Below are 19,166 nucleotides of genomic sequence, written 5' to 3'. Positions count from 1 at the left end.
GACACTGCGTGCAATGAATGCAAGAGAAGTGACACAATTTCACCTGGTTAATATTGCCTGCTAACCTGGATTTATTTTAGCTAAATACGCAGGTTTAAAAATATATACTTCTGTGTTTTGATTTTAAGAAAGGCATTGATGTTTATGGTTAGGTACACGTTGGTGCAACGACAGTCCTTTTTCCGCGAATGCGCACCGCATCAATTATATGCAACGCAGGACATGCTAGATAAACTAGTAATATCATCAACCATGTGTAGTTAACTAGTGATTATGATTGATTGTTTTTTATAAGATAAGTTTAATGCTAGCTAACAACTTACCTTGGCTTCTTACTGCATTCGCGTAACAGGTAAACTCCTCGTGGAGTGCAATGAGAGGCAGGTGGTTAGAGTGTTGGACTAACGTTAGTTAACTGTAAGGTTGTAAGATTGAATCCCTGAGCTGACAAGGTAAAAATCTGTTGTTTTGTCCCTGAACAAGGCAGTTAACACACTGTTCCTGGGCAGTCATTGAAAATAAGAATGTGTTCTTAACTGACTTGCCAAGTTAAAAAAAAAGAAAAATCGTCCAAATCGGTGTCCAAAAATACAGATTTCCAATTGTTATGAAAACTTGAAATCGGCCCTAATTAATCGGCCATTACGATTAATCGGTCGACCTCTAATTGACACCCCTTCAAATGAGTGAATTCGGCCATTTCAGCCACACCCATTGCTGACAGGTGTGTAAAATCGAGCACACAGCCATGCAAACGTATGTAGACAAACGTTGGCAGTTGAATGGCCCGTACTAAAGAGCTCAGTGACTTTCAACGAGGCACCGTCATAAGATGCCACCTTTCCAACAAGTCAGTTCGTCAAATTTCTGCTAGAGCGTTCCGTCAACTGTAAGTGTTGTTATTGTCAAGTGGAAATGTCTCGGAGCAACAAAGGCTCAGCCGCAAAGTGGTTAAACCACACAAGTGAAGCCCGTAGCATGAGAAAATAATCTGTCCTCGGTTGCAACACTCACTACAGAGTTCCAAACTGCCTCTGGAAGCAACATCAGCAAAATAATTGAGTCGGGAGCTTCCTGAAATGGGTTTCCATGACCGAGCAGCCGGACACAAGTCTAAGAACACCATGCGCAATGCCAAGTGTCGGCTGGAGTGGTGTAAAGCTTGACACCATTGAACTATGGAGCAGTGGAAACGCATTCTCAGGAGTGATGAATCACGGTTCACGATGAGAGGAGAACACTACCTGCCCCAATGCATAGTGCCAACTGTACATTTTTGTGCTTTTGGTCATGTAGTGTGTATATTTTGTGTTTAATGTGTATTTTATATTGTATTATACAGGGTACATTTGGAAAATAGACCTAGGTCTCAATATGTCTTCCCTGTCAAAATAAAGGTTAAATAAAAATACCAAAAAATTGTCAAAAACGGTAGTCAAGCATCAATCATGTCACCAGAATAAGAACCTTTGATATTTACTGGAAAGGAGCATCAAGATCACCTTGCACTTTCACCACCCTGTGAAGTTAATTTATTTAATCTGCCTGGTTTCTCGAGTTGTAGTGGGAGAACCAAAGGCATTTCCAACGCCATTTCTTGCATAATTAATTTTACAGACACAAAAAGATCCCACCATTTCGAAAGAAACAAATTATTTGTCTACATTACCATTATTTATTATGACCGAAAAGTCCTGTTTCAATCACAGCTGTCATGATGACTTTACTTGCATAAAAACTAGATGGAAACGTGGTTAGTGACAACCTTGTTTGAAAATGTCAGAGATTGTGGGAATGATAGGCTGTGCACCTATATGTGTGTGGCCTGAGCACATACCATCAAGAGAGATGGAGTGGGGTAGCTGAGGAGTTTTGGCGTAGGTCTAGTGGGCCTCAGTACTTACAGACGTTTGATTCCTGAGTCAGGCTGTTCAGTGGCTGCAGGCTGTGACTGAAGTGATGGATCCAAGTTGATACCGTATATCTCATTCTCCAACTCCTCACTGAGGCAGGGAGAAGGGATTCATTTAAAGAATGTGGACTTGTATTATGAGCAAATGCAAAAAATGAAAAGGATAAAGTGGGATGCAACATCATTAGTAAATATACAGTTGAAGTCAAGAGTTTACATACTCCTTAGCCAAATACATTTAAACTACAATTCCTGACATTTAATCCTTGTAAAGATTCCCTGTCTTAGGTCAGTTAGGATCACCACTTTATTTTAAGAATGTGAAATGTCAGAATAATAGTAGAGAGAATGATTTATTTCAGTTTTTATTTCTTTCATCACATTCCCAATGGGTCAGAAGTTTACATACACTCAATTAGTATTTGGTAGCATTGCCTTTAAATTGTTTAACTTGGGTCAAATGTTTCAGGTAGCCTTCCACAAGCTTCCCACAATAAGTTGGGTGAGTTTTGGCCCATTCCTCCTGACAGAGCTGGTGTAACTGAGTCAGGTTTGTAGGCCTCCTTGCTCGCAAACGCTTTTTCAGTTCTGCCCACAAATTTTCTATGGGATTGAGGTCAGGGCTTTGTGATGGCCACTCCAGTACCGTGACTTTGTTGTTCTTAAGCCATTTTGCCACAACTTTGGAAGTATGCCTGGGGTCATTGTCCATTTGCAAGACCCATTTGCGACCAAGCTTTAACTTCCTGACTAACGTCTTGAGATGTTGCTTCAATATATCCACTTAATTTTCTGTCCTCATGATGCCATCTATTTTGTAAAGTGCACCCGTCCCTCCTGCAGCAAAGCACCACCACAACATGATGCTGCCACCCCTGTGCTTCACGGTTGGGATGGTGTTCTTCGGCTTGCAAGCCTCCCCCTTTTTCCTCCAAACATAACAATGGTCATTATGGCCAAACATTTCTATATTTGTTTCATCAGACCAGAGAACATTTCTCCAAAAAGTACGATCTTTGTCCCCATATGCAGTGGCAAACCAGAGTCTGGCCTTTTTATGGTGGTTTTGGAGCAGCGGCTTCTTCCTTGCTGAGCGGCCTTTCAGGTTATGTCGATATAGGACTTGTTTTACAGTGGATATAGATACTTTTGTAACTGTTTCCTCCAGCATCTTCACACGGTCCTTTGCTGTTGTTCTGGGATTGATTTGCACTTTTCGCACCAAAGTACGTTCATCTCTAGGAGACAGAACGCGTCTCCTTCCTGAGCGGTATGACGGCTGTGTGGTCCCATGGTGTTTATACTTGCGTACTATTGTCTGTACAGATGAACGTGGTACCTTCAGGTATTTGGAAATTGCTCCCATGGATGAACCAGACTTGTGGAGGTCTACAATTTTTTTGCTGAGATCTTGGCTGATTTCTTTAGATTTTCCCATGATGTCAAGCAAAGAGGCACTGAGTTTGAAGGTTGGCCTTGAAATACATCCACAGGTACACCTCCAATTGAGTCATATGATGTCAATTAGCCTATCAGAAGCTTCTAAAGCCATGACATCATTTTCTGTCATTTTCCAAGCTGTTTAAAGGCAGAGTCAACTTAGTGTATGTGAACTTCAGACCCACTGGAATTGTGATACAGTGAATTATAAGTGAAATAGTCTGTCTGTAAACAATTGTTGAAAAAATGACTTGTGTCATGCACAAAGTAGATGTCCTAACCGACTTTCCAAAACTATAGTTTGTTAACAAGAAATTTGTGGAGAGGTTGAAACTTCCGACTTCAACTGTACATGTGCACTGAACAAAAATATAAATGCGAAAAATATATATTGAACAAAAATATGAATGCAACATGTAAAGTGTTGTTACCATGTTTTATGAGCTGAAATAAAAGATCCCAGAAATGTTCCATATGCACAATAAGCTTTTTTCTCAAATTTTGTGCACAAATGTGTTTTTTTCCGGTTAGTGAGCATTTATCCTTTGTTAAGATAATCCATCCACCTGACAGGTGTGGCATATCAAGAAGCTGATTAAACAGAATAACCATTACACAGGTGCACCACTGCACCTTGTGCTGGGGACAATAAAAGGCCACTTTAAATTGTGCAGTTTTGTCACATAACACAATGCCACAGATGTCTCAAGTTCAGGGATTGTGCAATTGGCATGCTGACTCTAGGAATGTTGCCAGAGAATTCAATGTTAATTTCTCTACCATAAGCCAACTCCAACGTCATTTTAAAGAATTTGGCAGTACGTCCAACCAGCCTCACAACCGCAGATCACATGTATGGTATCGTGTTGGCGAGCAGATTGCCGATGTCAAAGTTGTGAACAGAGTGCTCCATGGTGGCGGGGGGGTTATGGTTTGGGCAGGCATAAACGTTGGACAATGAACACAATTGCATTTAATCGATTGCCAATTTCAATCAACAGAGATACCGTGACGAGATACTGAGGCCCATTGTCGTACCATTCATCTACTGCCATCACCTCATGTTTCAGCATGATAGTGCATGGCCCCGTGTTGCAAGGACTTGTACACAATTCCTGGAAGCTGAAAATGATCCAGTTCTTCCATGGCCTGCATACTCAGACTGTCACCCGTTGAGCGTTTTTGGGATGCTCTGGATCGACATGTATGACAGCATGTTCCAGGTCCGGCCAATATCCAGCAACTTCGCACAGCCATTGAAGAGGAGTGGGACAACAGTCCACAATCAACAGCCTGCTCAAATCAATGCGAAGGAGATCACACTGCATGAGGCAAATGGCAGTCACACCAGATAGTGACTGGTTTTCTGATCCACGCCCCTACCTTTTTTTAAGGTATCTGTGACCAACAGATGCATATCTCTATTCCCAGTCATGTGAAATCCATAGATTAGGGTCTAATTCATTTATTTCAATTGACTGATTTCCTTATATGAACCGTAACTCAGTAAAATCTTTTAAATTATTGCATGTTGCGCTTATATTTTTGTTCAGTATAGTAATAACATAAGATTCAGTTGAAGGGGTATTAAAAAGTGATGATAAATCCCTAGTCCCTCAACTCCAGGTTATTATTTTTTTTAAATGTTTTTATTCACTTTGTTTTTTCACATAGCAGATTTCATATCATGTAACCTTTTGTAATAGATGAGCTCCTCTCTCAGCATGAACACTTGAGCTTTGAGTTCGTTCCTCTCCTTCAGGACGTCCCGTAGCTCCTCGAGGGTGAAGTGGGGCCTGTCGGACTCCTTCTGGTCCAGGACATCAGGTTCCTCCTCCTGGTCCTTGTCACACAGCGAGAGGACAGGAGGGCTCTCTTCTGACTCAAAGCACTGTGCCAGGAATTCATGGTCACTTCTGCATTCCGCCCAAAAAGAATTGTGTACGATGGAGGCTGCTGATGCTAGTACCAAGGACTGGATTTGGGAAATAGCACGGTCACTTACAGTGCTATGACAGGCTTTGTGAGCAGTGGCAATGATACTCAATGGCTAATCTACAAGGTTGACTGACCCTCCTTGGGTGGATGTCATGTTATTGTGTTCTTGTCAATAGGGAACTTAAAACCCTGTCATTTGGGTATAATCTTAACTCTATAAGGTGAAGCGTACAGATATGTAATGGTGTCTTAAAGAGAAATGTAATGGACTTGATCAGGTAGGGGGTTGTAGCTGTGGTTACCTTGGCCGATACTGGTGTAAGCACTGTCATCACAGACTTTGAGGGGGATGGTTCCTCCTCGGCTGACCTCTTCATGTCCAGCTCCCACTCTTTGCGCTCCTCCTTCAGCCTTGCCACCTCCCGACGCAGGGCCCCGAGCTCCTGCTGGCGCGCTTGGGACATAGCCTCCAGCTCAGCCTTCTGTTGGATCACTGCCTTGCCCTGTGCCTCTACCACACTGATCCTGTGTCGCAGGTCCAGGTTGATCTTCATCAGATGGTGCTGCTGCAGCTGAAGCTATAAGGGGAGGAAGGAGTCCGTTTAATCCTACCCATTTATCTGTAATGAACTGATGGAAACAGTGTCCAGATTGTTGGTGGAAGTGGTTGTCCTCCTCAGGCAAGACGAGACATCTATGTGCTGAAGCATTAGGCTACAGACAGTAGGAAGCCTAGGAGGGATGTGTTATGTAGTTCAGGGAGTGTGGAATGCTACTAGATGAAAAGAGACAAGCCTCACCGCCTCCAGGTCCTCGTTCTTGAGGTTCAGCTCATGGTCCTTATCCCGGATCTCATCCCTCTGTTTGTCTACCACCTCCTTTAGCTTCTTCATCACCTGACACTCTCTCTCTGACACATCTGTCCAAGATATACACACATACAGCCCACACAGGCATTAATACATAAACATACACTACCGTTCAGAAGTTTGGGGTCACTTTGAAATGTCCTTGTTTATGAAAGAAAAGCACATTTTTGTCCAATAAAATAACATCAAATTGATCAGAAATACAGTGTAGACATGGTTAATGAAAATGTGAAATTACCATTGTAGCTGGAAACTGCTGATTTTTAATAGAATATCTACATGGGGTACAGAGACCCATTATCAGCAACCATCACTTCTGTGTTCCAATGGCACGTTGTGTTAGCTAATCCAAGTTTATCATTTTAAAAGGCATATTGATCATTAGAAAACCCTTTTGCAGTTATGTTAGCACAGCTGACAACTGTTGTTCTAATTAAAGAAGCAATACAACTGGCCTTCTTTAGACTAGTTGAGCATCAGCATTTGTGGGTTCGATTACAGGCTCAAAATGGCCAGAAACAAATAACTTTCTTCTGAAACTCATCAGTCTGTTCCTGTTCTGAGAAATGAAGGCTATTCCATGCGAAACTGAAGATCTTGTACAACGCTGGGTACTACTCCCTTCACAGAACATAGCAAACGGGCTGTAACTAGAATAGAAAGAGGATTGGGAGGCCCCGGTGCACAACTGAGCAAGGGGACAAGTACATTAGTGTCTAGTTTGAGAAAGAGACGCCTCAAGTCCTCAACTGGCAGCTTCATTAAATAGTACCAGCAAAACACAGTTCTCAACAGTGAAGAGGTGACTCCGGGATGCTGACCTTCTAGGCAGAGATCCTCTGTCCAGTGTCTGTGTTCTTTTGCCCATCTTAATCTTTTATTTTTATTGACCAGTCTGAGAAATGGCTTTTTCTTTGCAACTCTGCCTAGAAGGTCAGCATCCCGGGGTTGCTTCTTCACTATTGACTGTCACGTCTGCTCCTCCCCTCCGACGTACGACGTCGCTAGAGTACTAAATCAAATCAAATTCAAGTTACATTTATTTGTCACATACACATGGTTAGCAGATGTTAACCTCTTAGAGCTCTAGGGGCGCTATTTCATTTTTGGATAAAAAACGTTCCCGTTTTAAGCGCGATATTTTGTCACGAAAAGATGCTCGACTATGCATATTCTTGACAGTTTTGGAAAGAAAACACTCTGAAGTTTCAGAATCTGCAAAGATTTTGTCTGTAAGTGCCCCAGAACTCATTCTACAGGCGAAACCAAGATGATGCATCACCCAGGAATTAGCAGAATTTCTGAAGCTCTGTTTTCCATTCTCTCCTTATATGGCTGTGATTGCGCAACGAATGAGCCTACACTTTCTGTCGTTCGCCCAAGGTCTTAGCAGCATTGTGACGTATTTGTAGGCATATCATTGGAAGATTGGCCATAAGAGACTACATTTTCCAGAGGTCCGCCCGGTGTCCTTTGTCTAAATTTGTGCGTAATCTTCAGGTGCAGGCATTTTCTCCTGGGATTCAGGAGAGAAAGCATGTTTCCAAGAACGATGTATCAATGAAGAGATATGTGAAAAACACCTTGAGGATTGATTCTAAACAACGTTTGCCATGTTTTCAGTCGATATTATGGAGTTAATTTGGAAAAAAGTTTGCGTTTTGAGGACTGAATTTATGGATTTTTTTTGGTAGCCAAATGTGATGTATAAAACGGAGCTATTTCTAATACACAAGGAATCTTTTTGGAAAAACTGAGCATCTGCTATCTAACTGAGAGTATCCTCATTGAAAACATCAGAAGTTCTTCAAAGGTAAATGATTTTATTTGAAGGCTTTTATGTTTTTGTTAATGTTGCGTGCTGGATGCTAACGCTAATGCTAACGCTAAATGCTAACGCGAAATGCTAACTCTAGCTAGCTACTTTTACACAAATGATTGTTTTCCTATGGTTGAGAAGCATATTTTGAAAATCTGAGATGACAGTGTTGTTTACAAAAGGCTAAGCTTGAGAGATGGCATATTTATTTCATTTCATTTGCGATTTTCATAAATAGTTAACGTTGTGTTATGCTAATGAGCTTGCTGATAGATTTACACAATCCTGGATACAGGGGTTTTTTCATAGCTAAACGTGACGCAGAAAACGGAGCGATTTGTCCTAAACAAATAATCTTTCAGGAAAAACTGAACATTTGCTATCTGAGAGTCTCCTCAATGAAAACATCTGAAGTTCTTCAAAGGTAAATGATTTTTTTGAATGCTTTTCTGTTTTTTTGTGTAAATGTTGCCAGCTGAATGCTAATGCTAAATGCTACGTTAGCCATCAATACTGTTACACAAATGATTGTTTTGCAATGGTTGAGAAGCATATTTTGAAAATCTGAGATGACAGTGTTGTTAACAAAAGGCTAAGCTTGAGAGCTAGCATATTTATTTCATTTCATTTGCGATTTTCATGAATAGTTAACGTTGCGTTATGGTAATGAGCTTGAGTCTGTATTCACGAACCCGGATCCGGGATGGGGAGATCAGAAAGGTTAATGCAAGTGTAGCGAAATGCTTGTGCTTCTAGTTCCGACAATGCAGTAATAACCAACGAGTAATCTAACCTAACAATTCCAAAACTACTACCTTATACACACAAGTGTAAAGGGATAAAGAATATGTACATAAAGATATATGAATGAGTGATGGTACAGAACGGCATAGGCAAGATGCAGTAGATGGTATCGAGTACAGTATATACATATGAGATGAGTAATGTAGGGTATGTAAACAAAGTGCCATAGTTTAAAGTGGCTAGTGATACATGTATTACATAAAGATGCAGTAGATGATATAGAGTACAGTATATACATATACATATGAGATGAGTAATGTAGGGTATGTAAACATTATATTAAGTATCATTGCAGAAGTGGCTAGTGATATATTTTACATCAATTTCCATCAATTCCCATTATTAAAGTGGCTGGAGTTCTGATGGCCTTGAGATAGAAGCTGTTTTTCAGTCTCTCGGTCCCTGCTTTGATGCACCTGTACTGACCTCGCCTTTTGGATGATAGCGGGGTGAACAGGCAGTGGCTCGGGTGGTTGTTGTCCTTGATGATCTTTATGGCCTTCCTGTGACATCGGGTGGTGTAGGTGTCCTGGAGGGCAGGTAGTTTGCCCCCGGTGATGCGTTGTGCAGACCTCACTACCCTCTGGAGAGCCTTACGGTTGTGGGCGGAGCAGCTTTCCTGAAGTCCATAATCATCTCCTTAGTTTTGTTGACGTTGAGTGTGAGGTTATTTTCCTGACACCACACTCCGAGGGCCCTCACCTCCTCCCTGTAGGCCGTCTCATCGTTGTTGGTAATCAAGCCTACCACTGTAGTGTCGTCCGCAAACTTTATGATTGAGTTGGAGGCGTGTATGGCCACGCAGTGGTGGGTGAACAGGGAGTACAGGAGAGGGCTCAGAACGCACCCTTGTGGGGCCCCAGTGTTGAGGGTCAGCGGGGTGAAGATGTTGCTACCTACCCTCACCACCTGGGGGCGGCCCGTCAGGAAGTCCAGTACCCAGTTGCACAGGGCGGGGTCGAGACCCAGGGTCTCGAGCTTGATGACGAGTTTGGAGGGTACTATGGTGTTAAATGCTGAGCTGTAGTCGATGAACAGCATTCTCACATAGGTATTCCTCTTGTCCAGATGGATTAGGGCAATGTGCAGTGTGGTTGAGATTGCATCGTCTGTGGACCTATTTGGGCGGTAAGCAAATTGGAGTGGGTCTAGGGTGTCAGGTAGGGTGGAGGTGATATGGTGCTTGACTAGTCTCTCAAAGCACTTCATGATGACGGAAGTGAGTGCTACGGGGCGGTAGTCGTTTAGCTCAGTTACCTTAGCTTTCTTGGGAACAGGGACAATGGTGGCCCTCTTGAAGCATGTGGGAACAGCAGACTGGGATAAAGATTGATTGAATATGTCCGTAAACACACCAGCCAGCTGGTCTGCGCCTGGTCTGCGCATGCTCTGAGGACGCGGCTGGGGATGCCGTCTGGGCCTGCAGCCTTGCGAGGGTTAACATGTTTAAATGTTTTACTCACGTTGACTGCAGTGAAGGAGAGTCCGCATGTTTTGGTTGCGGGCCGTGTCAGTGGCACTGTATTGTCCTCAAAGCGGGCAAAAAAGTTATTTAGTCTGCCTGGGAGCAAGACATCCTGGTCCGTGACGGGGCTGGTTTTCTTTTTGTAATCCGTGATTGACTGTAGACCCTGCCACATACCTCGTGTCTGAGCCGTTGAATTGCGACTCTACTTTGTCTCTATACTGACGCTTAGCTTGTTTGATTGCCTTGCGGAGGGAATAGCTACACTGTTTGTATTCGGTCATGTTTCCGGTCACCTTGCCCTGGTTAAAAGCAGTGGTTCGCGCTTTCAGTTTCACGCTTGGGAATGTTTTAATCGTTGCTATGGGAACGACATCTTCAATGCACTTTCTAATGAACTCGCTCACCGAATCAGCGTATTCGTCAATGTTGTTGTTGGACGCAGTGCGGAACATATCCCAGTCCACGTGATGGAAGCAGTCTTGAAGTGTGGAATCAGATTGGTCGGACCAGCGTTGAACAGACCTGAGCGCGGGAGCTTCTTGTTTTAGCTTCTGTCTGTAGGCAGGGAGCAACAAAATGGAGTCGTGGTCAGCTTTTCTGAAAGGAGGGCGGGGGAGGGCCTTATATGCGTCGCTGAAGTTAGAATAGCAATGATCCAAGGTTTTACCAGCCCTGGTTGTGCAATCGATATGCTGATACAATTTAGGGAGTCTTGTTTTCAGATTAGCCTTGTTAAAATCCCCAGCTACAATGAATGCAGCCTCAGGATATGTGGTTTCCAGTTTGCAAAGAGTCAAATAAAGTTCGTTCAGAGCCATCGATGTGTCTGCTTGGGGGGGAATATATACGGCTGTGATTATAATCGAAGAGAATTCCCTTGGTAGATAATGTGGTCGACATTTGATTGTGAGGAATTCTAAATCAGGTGAACAGAAGGACTTGAGTTCCTGTATGTTGTTGTGACCACACCACGTCTCGTTAACCATAAGGCATACGCCCCCGCCCTTCTTACCAGAAAGATGTTTGTTTCTGTCGGCGCGATGCGTGAAGAAACCAGCTGGCTGCACCGATTCCATTAGCGTCTCTCGAGTGAGCCATGTTTCCGTGAAGCAAAGAACGTTACAGTCTCTGATGTCCCTCTGGAATGCTACCCTTGCTCTGATTTCATCAACCTTGTTGTCAAGAGACTGGACATTGGCGAGAAGTATGCTAGGGAGTGGTGCGCGATGTGCCCGTCTCCGGAGCCTGACCAGAAGACCGCTTCATTTCCCTCTTTTACGACATCTTTGTTTTGGGTCACAGGCTGGGATCCATTCCGTTGTCCTGGGTGAAAGGCAGAACACAGGATCCGCTTCGGGAAAGTCATATTCCTGGTCGTACTGATGGTGAGTTGACGTTGCTCTTATATTCAGTAGTTCTTCCCGACTGTATGTAATGAAACCTACGATTACCTGGGGTACCAATGTAAGAAATAACACGTAATAAAAAAATCTCTGTCGGTGCCGGAAGTAACTAACCCCCGGTCCTGGGATTCATCATTACGCACACCTGCCACTCATCACTACGCACACCTGTGATTCATTATGATTCAAACCTGGACTCCATTACCTATATAATTTCCTCCTCTTTATATGTCACTCTCCCAGGTTCACTCACCAGTTGGTATTGTTATTGCGTTTTGGTCTCCTGCCCAACATCCCGGAGGAATATCAGGATCTAAGGGAGGTATTCTCCAAGACCCTCACCACCTGTTGCCTTCCTCATCGCCCCTGGGACTATGCCATTGACCTGTTTTCCGGTGATACACCTCCGCAGACGCATCTACCCTCTCTCAGAGGCTGAGACCCAGGCCATGGAGGACTACATTCAAGAGGTGCTCCAGCAGGGTTTCATCCGCAGGTCCACATCCCCTGCATCAGCTGGTTTCTTCTTCGTGGCCAAGAAAGAGGGTGGATTACGCCCTTGTATCGATTACCAATCGTGGTGATGTCATTGGACTCAATGACATCACCACGAAGTATCGTTACCCTCTTCCGCTGGTGCCGTCAGCCATCGAGCAGCTCCGCGTGGCCCTGTTCTTCACCAAACTGGACCTGCGGAGTGCCTATAATCTCATTCGCATCCAGGAGGGGATGAGTGGTAGACTGCGTTCAGCACGATGTCTGGTCACTACAATTACTTGGTTATGCCCTTTGGCTTAGCCAACGCTCTGTCAGTGTTCCAGGAATTTGTCAACGAGGTGTTCAGGGACATGCTCGGACGTCAGGTGTTTGTACATCGATGACATCCTGATCTTCTTGACCAACCTGGAGGATCACATCACTCACGTTCGAGCAGTCCTGGAATGCCTCTTGGCTAACCACCTGTTCGTCAAGGCAGAGAAGTACCAATTCCACCAGAGGGCTGTCTCCTTCTTGGGCTACCAAATCAGCCTGCAGGGAGTGAGGATGGAGGACAAGAAGGTAGATGTGGTAAGGTCATGGCCAGTCCCAACCACTATCAAGAGGTTACAACGGTTTTTGGGGTTTGCCAACTTTTACCGCTGCTTCATCAGGAACTTTAGTGTTGTCGCCGCCCCTCTCTCCTCAAGGGTGGGCCTCATAGGTTGGTTTGGTCTCCAGCAGCCGACAAGGCCTTTTGTCTCCTCAAGGGGCGTTTCACCTTCGCCCCCTTGCTAAAACACCCAGATACCTTTTGTGGTTGAGGTAGATGCATCGGATGTGGGTGTGGGGGCAGTTTTGTCACAAAGACAGGGGGACCCACTAAAATTGTATCCTTGTGCTTCCTAATCCAATTAACTGTCCCCCGCAGAGAGGAATTACGACGTCGGCGATCGGGAGCTCGTGGCGGTGAAGTTGGCATTAGGAGTGGAGACACTGGCTGGAGGGTGCCAAGGAACCATTCGTCATCCTCACCAACCATCGGAACCTTGAGTACATACGCGCCAAACCAGGTGGGGCCCTCTTCTTCACCAGATTCGACTTCATGCTGACCTATCGCCCAGGTTTTAAGAACATCAAGGCCGATGCCCTGTCCCGTATCTAAAATTCGGGAGAGACTCCTGGCCAGAAGGCACCCATAATCCCCTCCTCCAGAGTCGTGGGTCCAGTGGTTTGGGATGTTGATGTGGACATCTGCCAGGCTCTAGAGAGGGAGCCCGCATCCCGGAATTGTCCTCCCGCACGCATCTACGTTCCCACAGGGATAAGGGATCGGCTGCTGACCTGGGCACACACAGCTGTCGTTGCTGGACATCCAAATAGTTTTGCACCATCCATTCCATCACCGAGAAATACTGGTGGCCCACCTTGGTGCAGGATGTTAGGCGGTATATCAACTCCTGTTCCGAGTGTGCTCAAACTAAGTTCCCCCGGAATGCTTCAACAGAGAAGCTCCTGCCACTTCCCGTGCCTCTGCGACCTTGGTCCCATCTATCCATTGACTTTGTTACTGATCTTCCCCTTCTGATGGTTTCACCACTATTCTGGTGGTAGTGGATAGATTCTCCAAGTCATGTCATTTAATATTTCTTCCCGGTCTTCCCACTGCTCTCCAGGTTGCTGAGGTACACGCATCTTCCAGAGGCACCTGGTAGCATGTAGGTCAAATGACACTTCAATGTATAAATCAGTCCCAATTATGGTGCATCACCTGACCACGTCTTCCTACTGGATTTAGATGCAGCTGGAAATTCAGGTGTTCTTGCCACTGACATGGTGATCAGAGACCCTGTGTTGCCAGCAATGCTATACTTTCTGTAGTGTATGTTCTTCGGCTCTGTCTGTTACACACCAATAACACACCTCAGATCTTCTGCACTCAAAACATATACCTTGTTATGAGGCATTTGAGTTTAATTGTAGGAGTGCACAATTAAATCACCCTAAATGACATTGACTTGTCAAGTTGCTAATCACTATGACTACTGTTAAAATATCATAAGTGGTCCTCTGTGGATCAGTAGAGCCACTATCCGAGTGGCTACTCCTGGCTAACATCTCTGTCCCAAAGCAAGAAACAGTTAGCCTAGAGCTAGCCTCGAGCTAGGCCCATCTCTCGGCTAGCCGAAGAGGTCCTTAGGCCAATTCTTGGGCTACAATACCGATTTTGCCAATTGGCCTGGACCCTTTTACTGCCGACACGGAGCCCCGCCGATCCATCACAACTGGTATACAGAGGAATCAACAAGCGAACATGTTAGGATGTCGCCGAAGAACCATCTACTTGCCCCGGCCCACTAGCTTTTCTGAACGCTGTGTCCCCTGCTCGCCTAGCGTAGTAGTGACTACCAAACGCCACCCTGACTCACCTATTGCTGCTCTTTTGACCCTATGATCACTCAGCTACACAGCTGACGCCCCCTGGACTGTTTCAATAACACAGTACATTTTGTTTACCCGTCAGCCCCAGCCTCAAACTCAGGTCCTGTATGTACCTAACTAACCCGCTCTGCCCATTCATCGACATTTACCCGTTGTTGGCTTAGCTCTCCTGATCAACCTGTGTTTGCTTTATGCCTCTCTCTAATGCCAATATGCCTTGTCTACTGCTGTCTTGGCTAGATCTTACTGTTTTATTTCACTGTAGAGCCCTCAGGCCCGCTCAAAATGCCTTAGATAGCTCTTTTGTCCCACCCCACACACATGCGGATACCTCACCTGGCTTAACTGGTGCCTCCAGAGACAAAACTGCTCTCATTGTCACTCAACGCCAAGGTTTACCTCCACTGTACTCACATCCTACCATACCCTTGTCTGTACGTTATGCCCTGAATCTATTCAACCATGCCCAGAAATCTGCTCCTTTTATTCTCTGTCCCCAACGCACTAGACGACCAGTTCTTAAAGCCTTTAGCTGTACCCTTTTCCCCACTCCTCCTCTGTTCCTCTGGTGATGTAGAGGTTAACCCAGGCCCTGTAGCCCCCAGTTCCACACCTATTCCCCAGGCGCTATCTTTTGTTGACTTCTGTAACCGTAAAATAATTGCTTTCATGCATGTTAACATCAGAAGCCGCCTCCCTAAGTTTGATTTGTTGTGCCCTGGACACCATATGTGAATTAATTGCCCCCCATTTATCTTCAGAATTTGTACTGTTAGGTGACCTAAACTGTGATATGCTTAACACCCCAGCCATCCTACAATCTAAGCTAGATGCCCTCAATCTCACACAAATTATCAAGGAACCTACCAGATACAACCCTAAATGTGTAAACACGGGAGACCTCATAGATATCATCCTGATCAACTTGCCCTCTGAATACACCTCTGCGGTCTTCATTGCCTGTGTCCGTAATGGGTCCGCGGTCAAACGACCACCCCTCATTACTGTCAAACGCTCCCTAAAACACTTCAGCGAGCAGGCCTTTCTAAATCGACCTGGCCCGGGTACCCTGGAAGGATTTTTACCTCATTCCGTCTGTAGAGGATGCCTGGTTATTCTCTAAAAGTGCTTCCTCACCATCTTAAATAAGCATGCCCCATTCAAACAATGTAAAAATAAGAACAAATATAGCCCTTGATTCACTCCACACTTGCCTGCCCATGACCAGCACAAAAACATCCTGTGGGGCATTCTGCATTAGCATCGAATAGCCCCCACAATATGCAACTTTTCAGGGAAGTTAGGAACCATTGTACACAAGCAGTTAGGAAAGCAAAGGCTAGCTTTTTCAAACAGAAATTTGCATCCTGTAGCACAAACTCCAAAAGGTTCTGGGAACTGTAAAGTCCATGGAGAATAACAGCACCTCCTCCCAGCTGCCCACTGCACTGAAGCTAGGAAACACTGTCACCACCGATAAATCTACGATAATCAAGAATGTCAATAATCATTTTTCTACGGCTGGCCATGCTTTCCACCTGGCTACCCCTACCCCGGTCAACAGCTCTGCACCCCCCACAGCAACTTGCCCAAGCCTCCCCATTTCTCCTTCACCCAAAACCAGATAGCTGATGTTCTGAAAGAGTTGCAAAATCTGGACCCCTACAAATCAGCTGGGCAAGACTAGTCCATCTCTTTCTAAAATGATCCGCCACAATTGTTGCAACCCCTATTACTAGCCTGTTCAACCTCTGTTTCGTATCGTCTGAGATCCCTAAAGATTGAAAAGCGGCCGCGGTCATCCCCCTCTTCAAAGGGGGAGACACTCTAGATCCAAACTGTTAGACCTATATCCATACTGCCCTGCCTTTCTAAAGTCTTAGAATGCCAAATTAACAAAACAGATCACCGACCATTTCGAATCCCACCGTACCTTCTCCACTATGCAATCTGGTTTCTGAGCTGGTCATGGGTTCACCTAAGCCACGCTCAAGGTCCTAAACGACATCATAACCGCCATAGATAAAAGACAGTACTGTGCACCCGTCTTCATCGATCTGGACAAAGCTTTCGACTCTGTCAATCAACGCAATCTTATAGGCAGACTCAATAGCCTTAGTTTATCTAATGACTGCCTCGCCTGGTTCACCAACTACTTCTCAGAGTTCAGTGTGTCAAATTGGAGTGTCAAACTGTGTCAAACTGTTATCTGGACCTCTGGCAGTCTCTATGGGGGTGCCACAAGGTTCAATTCTCAGGCCTACTCTTTTCTCTGTATACATCAATGATGTCGCTCTTTCTGCTGGTGATTCTCTGATCCACCTATATGCAGACGACACCATTCTGTATACTTCTGGCCCTTCTTTGGACATTGTGTTAACAAACTTCCAGATGAGCTTCAATGCCATACAACACTCCTTCCATGGCCTCCAACTGCTCTTAAATGCAAGTAAAACTAAATGCATGCTCTTCAACCGATCGCTGCTCGCACCCGTCTGCCCGTCTAGCATCACTACTCTGGACGGATCTGATTTTGAATATGTGGACAACTACAAATATCTAGGTGTCTGGTTAGACTGTAAACTCTCCTTCCAGACTCACATTAAGCATCTTCAATCCAAAATTAAATCTAGAATCGGCTCCTATTCTGCAACAAAGCATCCTTCACTCATGCTGCCAAGCATACCCTGGTAAAACTGACTATCCTACCGATCCTTGACTTCGGTGATGTCATTTACAAAGTAGCCTCCAACACTCTACTCAGCAAATTGGATGTAGTCTATCACAGTGGCATCTGTTTTGTCACCAAAGCCCCATATACTACCCACCACTGCGACCTGTATGCTCTCGTTGGCTGGCCCTCACTTCATATTCATCCCCAAACCCACTGGCTCCAGGTCATCTATAAGTCTTTGCTAGGTAAAGCCCTGCCCTTTGTCAGCTCACTGGTCACCATAGCAGCACCCACCCGTAGCACGTGCTCCAGCAGGTATATCTCACTGGTCATCCCCAAAGCCAACTCGTCCTTTGGCCGCCTTTCCTTCCAGTTCTCTGCTGCCAATGACTGGAACGAATTGCAAAAATCCCTGAAGCTGGAGACTTACATCTCCCTCACTAACTATCATTAGTGGTCAGAGCAGCTTACCGATCATTGCACCTGTACACAGCCCATCTGTAAATAGCCCACCCAACTACCTCATCCCCATATTGTTTTTTTTTTTTTTTTGCTCCTTTGCACCCCAGTATCTCAACTTGCACATTCATCTCCTGCACATCTATCACTATATTGTTTAATTGCTAAATTGTAATTATTTTGCCACTATGGCCTATTTAATCTTAATCTTATTACATTTGCACACACTGAATATAGATTTTTCTATTGTGTTATTGACTGTACATTTGTTTATTCCATGTGTAACTCTGTGTTGTTGTTTGTGTCACACTGATTTGCTTTATCTTGGCCAGGTCGCAATTGTAAATGAGAACTTGTTCTCAACTGGCCAACCTGATTAAATAAAGGTGAAAAAATAAAAAAATTAAATGGATGATCGAGAAATGTGACATATCATACTAAATTCTGCCCCTGAGCAAGGCAGTTAACCTACTGTTCCCCGGGCGCCTAAGACGTGGATGTCGATTAAGGCAGCCCCCAGCACCTCTCTGATTCAGAGGGTTAAATGCGGAAGACACATTTCAGTTGAATGCATTCAGTTGTACAACTGACTAGGAGTCTCAGATTTACTTAAAGAATAATACGAAATGCTCTGAGACCACGTTGCTGCTAAATACCACTCTGTGCTGCACATACCCTCCTGTCTCTGTAGGTCCTCAGTCACAGGTGAGTCTTTTAGGGACAGGCTCTTCCGAAGGCTCTTATTCTCCACCTGCAGTTGTGTGATCTGAGACAGCAGGTCTTGGGCCTCCCCTCTCCACACGTCTTCCACCAGCTCCAACTCCTGGGGGATGCGTCAACCGCACGCACGCACACACACACAGACACAGTTGAAGTTGGAAGTTTACATAAACCTTAGCCAAATACATTTAAACTCAGTTATTCACAATTCCTGACATTTAATCCTAGTAAAAATTCCCCGTCTTAGTTAGGATCACTACTTTATTTTAAGAAATGTCAGAATAATAGTAGAGAGTGATTTATTTCAGATTTGATTTCTTTCATCACATTCCCAGTGGGTCAGAGGTTTACATACACTCAATTAGTATTTGGTAGCATTGCCTTTAAAATTTTTAACTTGGGTCAACGTGTCGGGTAGCCTTCCACAAGCTTCCCACAATAAATTGGGTGAATTTTGGCCCATTCCTCCTGACAGAGCTGGTCTACCTGAGTGTACCTGGGGTCATTGTCCATTTGGAAGACCCATTTGCGACCAAGCTTTAACTTCCTGATTGATGTCTTGAGATGCTGCTTCAATATATCCACATCATTTTCCATCATGATGCCATCTATTTTGTGAAGTGCACCAGTCCCTCCTGCAGCAAAGCACCCCCACAACATGATGCTGCCACCCCCGTGCTTCACGGTTGGGATGGGTGTTCTTCGGGTTGCAAGCCTCCCCCTTTTTCCTCCAAACATAAC

At 44.7% G+C, this 19,166-nt stretch overlaps 1 protein-coding gene across 3 annotated transcripts in view; it reads right to left on the bottom strand.

Moving 5' to 3' along the window:
• LOC110536067 (RILP-like protein 1) overlaps positions 1 to 19,166 on the bottom strand; it is a 28,392-nt gene that overhangs the window by 4,344 nt on the left and 4,882 nt on the right. For all 3 annotated transcript variants that reach the window (XM_021621598.2, XM_021621600.2, XM_021621599.2), the window contains exons 2-6: positions 18,381 to 18,528; positions 6,091 to 6,209; positions 5,593 to 5,868; positions 5,047 to 5,327; positions 1,905 to 2,003 (exon numbers count right to left, since the gene is read on the bottom strand). In XM_021621598.2, coding sequence (XP_021477273.2) covers positions 1,905 to 2,003; positions 5,047 to 5,327; positions 5,593 to 5,868; positions 6,091 to 6,209; positions 18,381 to 18,528 — 923 coding nt within the window. The remainder of the gene's footprint in view (positions 1 to 1,904; positions 2,004 to 5,046; positions 5,328 to 5,592; positions 5,869 to 6,090; positions 6,210 to 18,380; positions 18,529 to 19,166) is intronic.

This window comes from Oncorhynchus mykiss, chromosome 11 (genome assembly GCF_013265735.2).
Source record: "Oncorhynchus mykiss isolate Arlee chromosome 11, USDA_OmykA_1.1, whole genome shotgun sequence".
Lineage (NCBI taxonomy): Eukaryota > Metazoa > Chordata > Actinopteri > Salmoniformes > Salmonidae > Oncorhynchus > Oncorhynchus mykiss.
The sequence above is the reverse complement of the archived record's forward strand: the minus strand, read 5'-3'. Positions and strand labels throughout refer to the sequence as shown.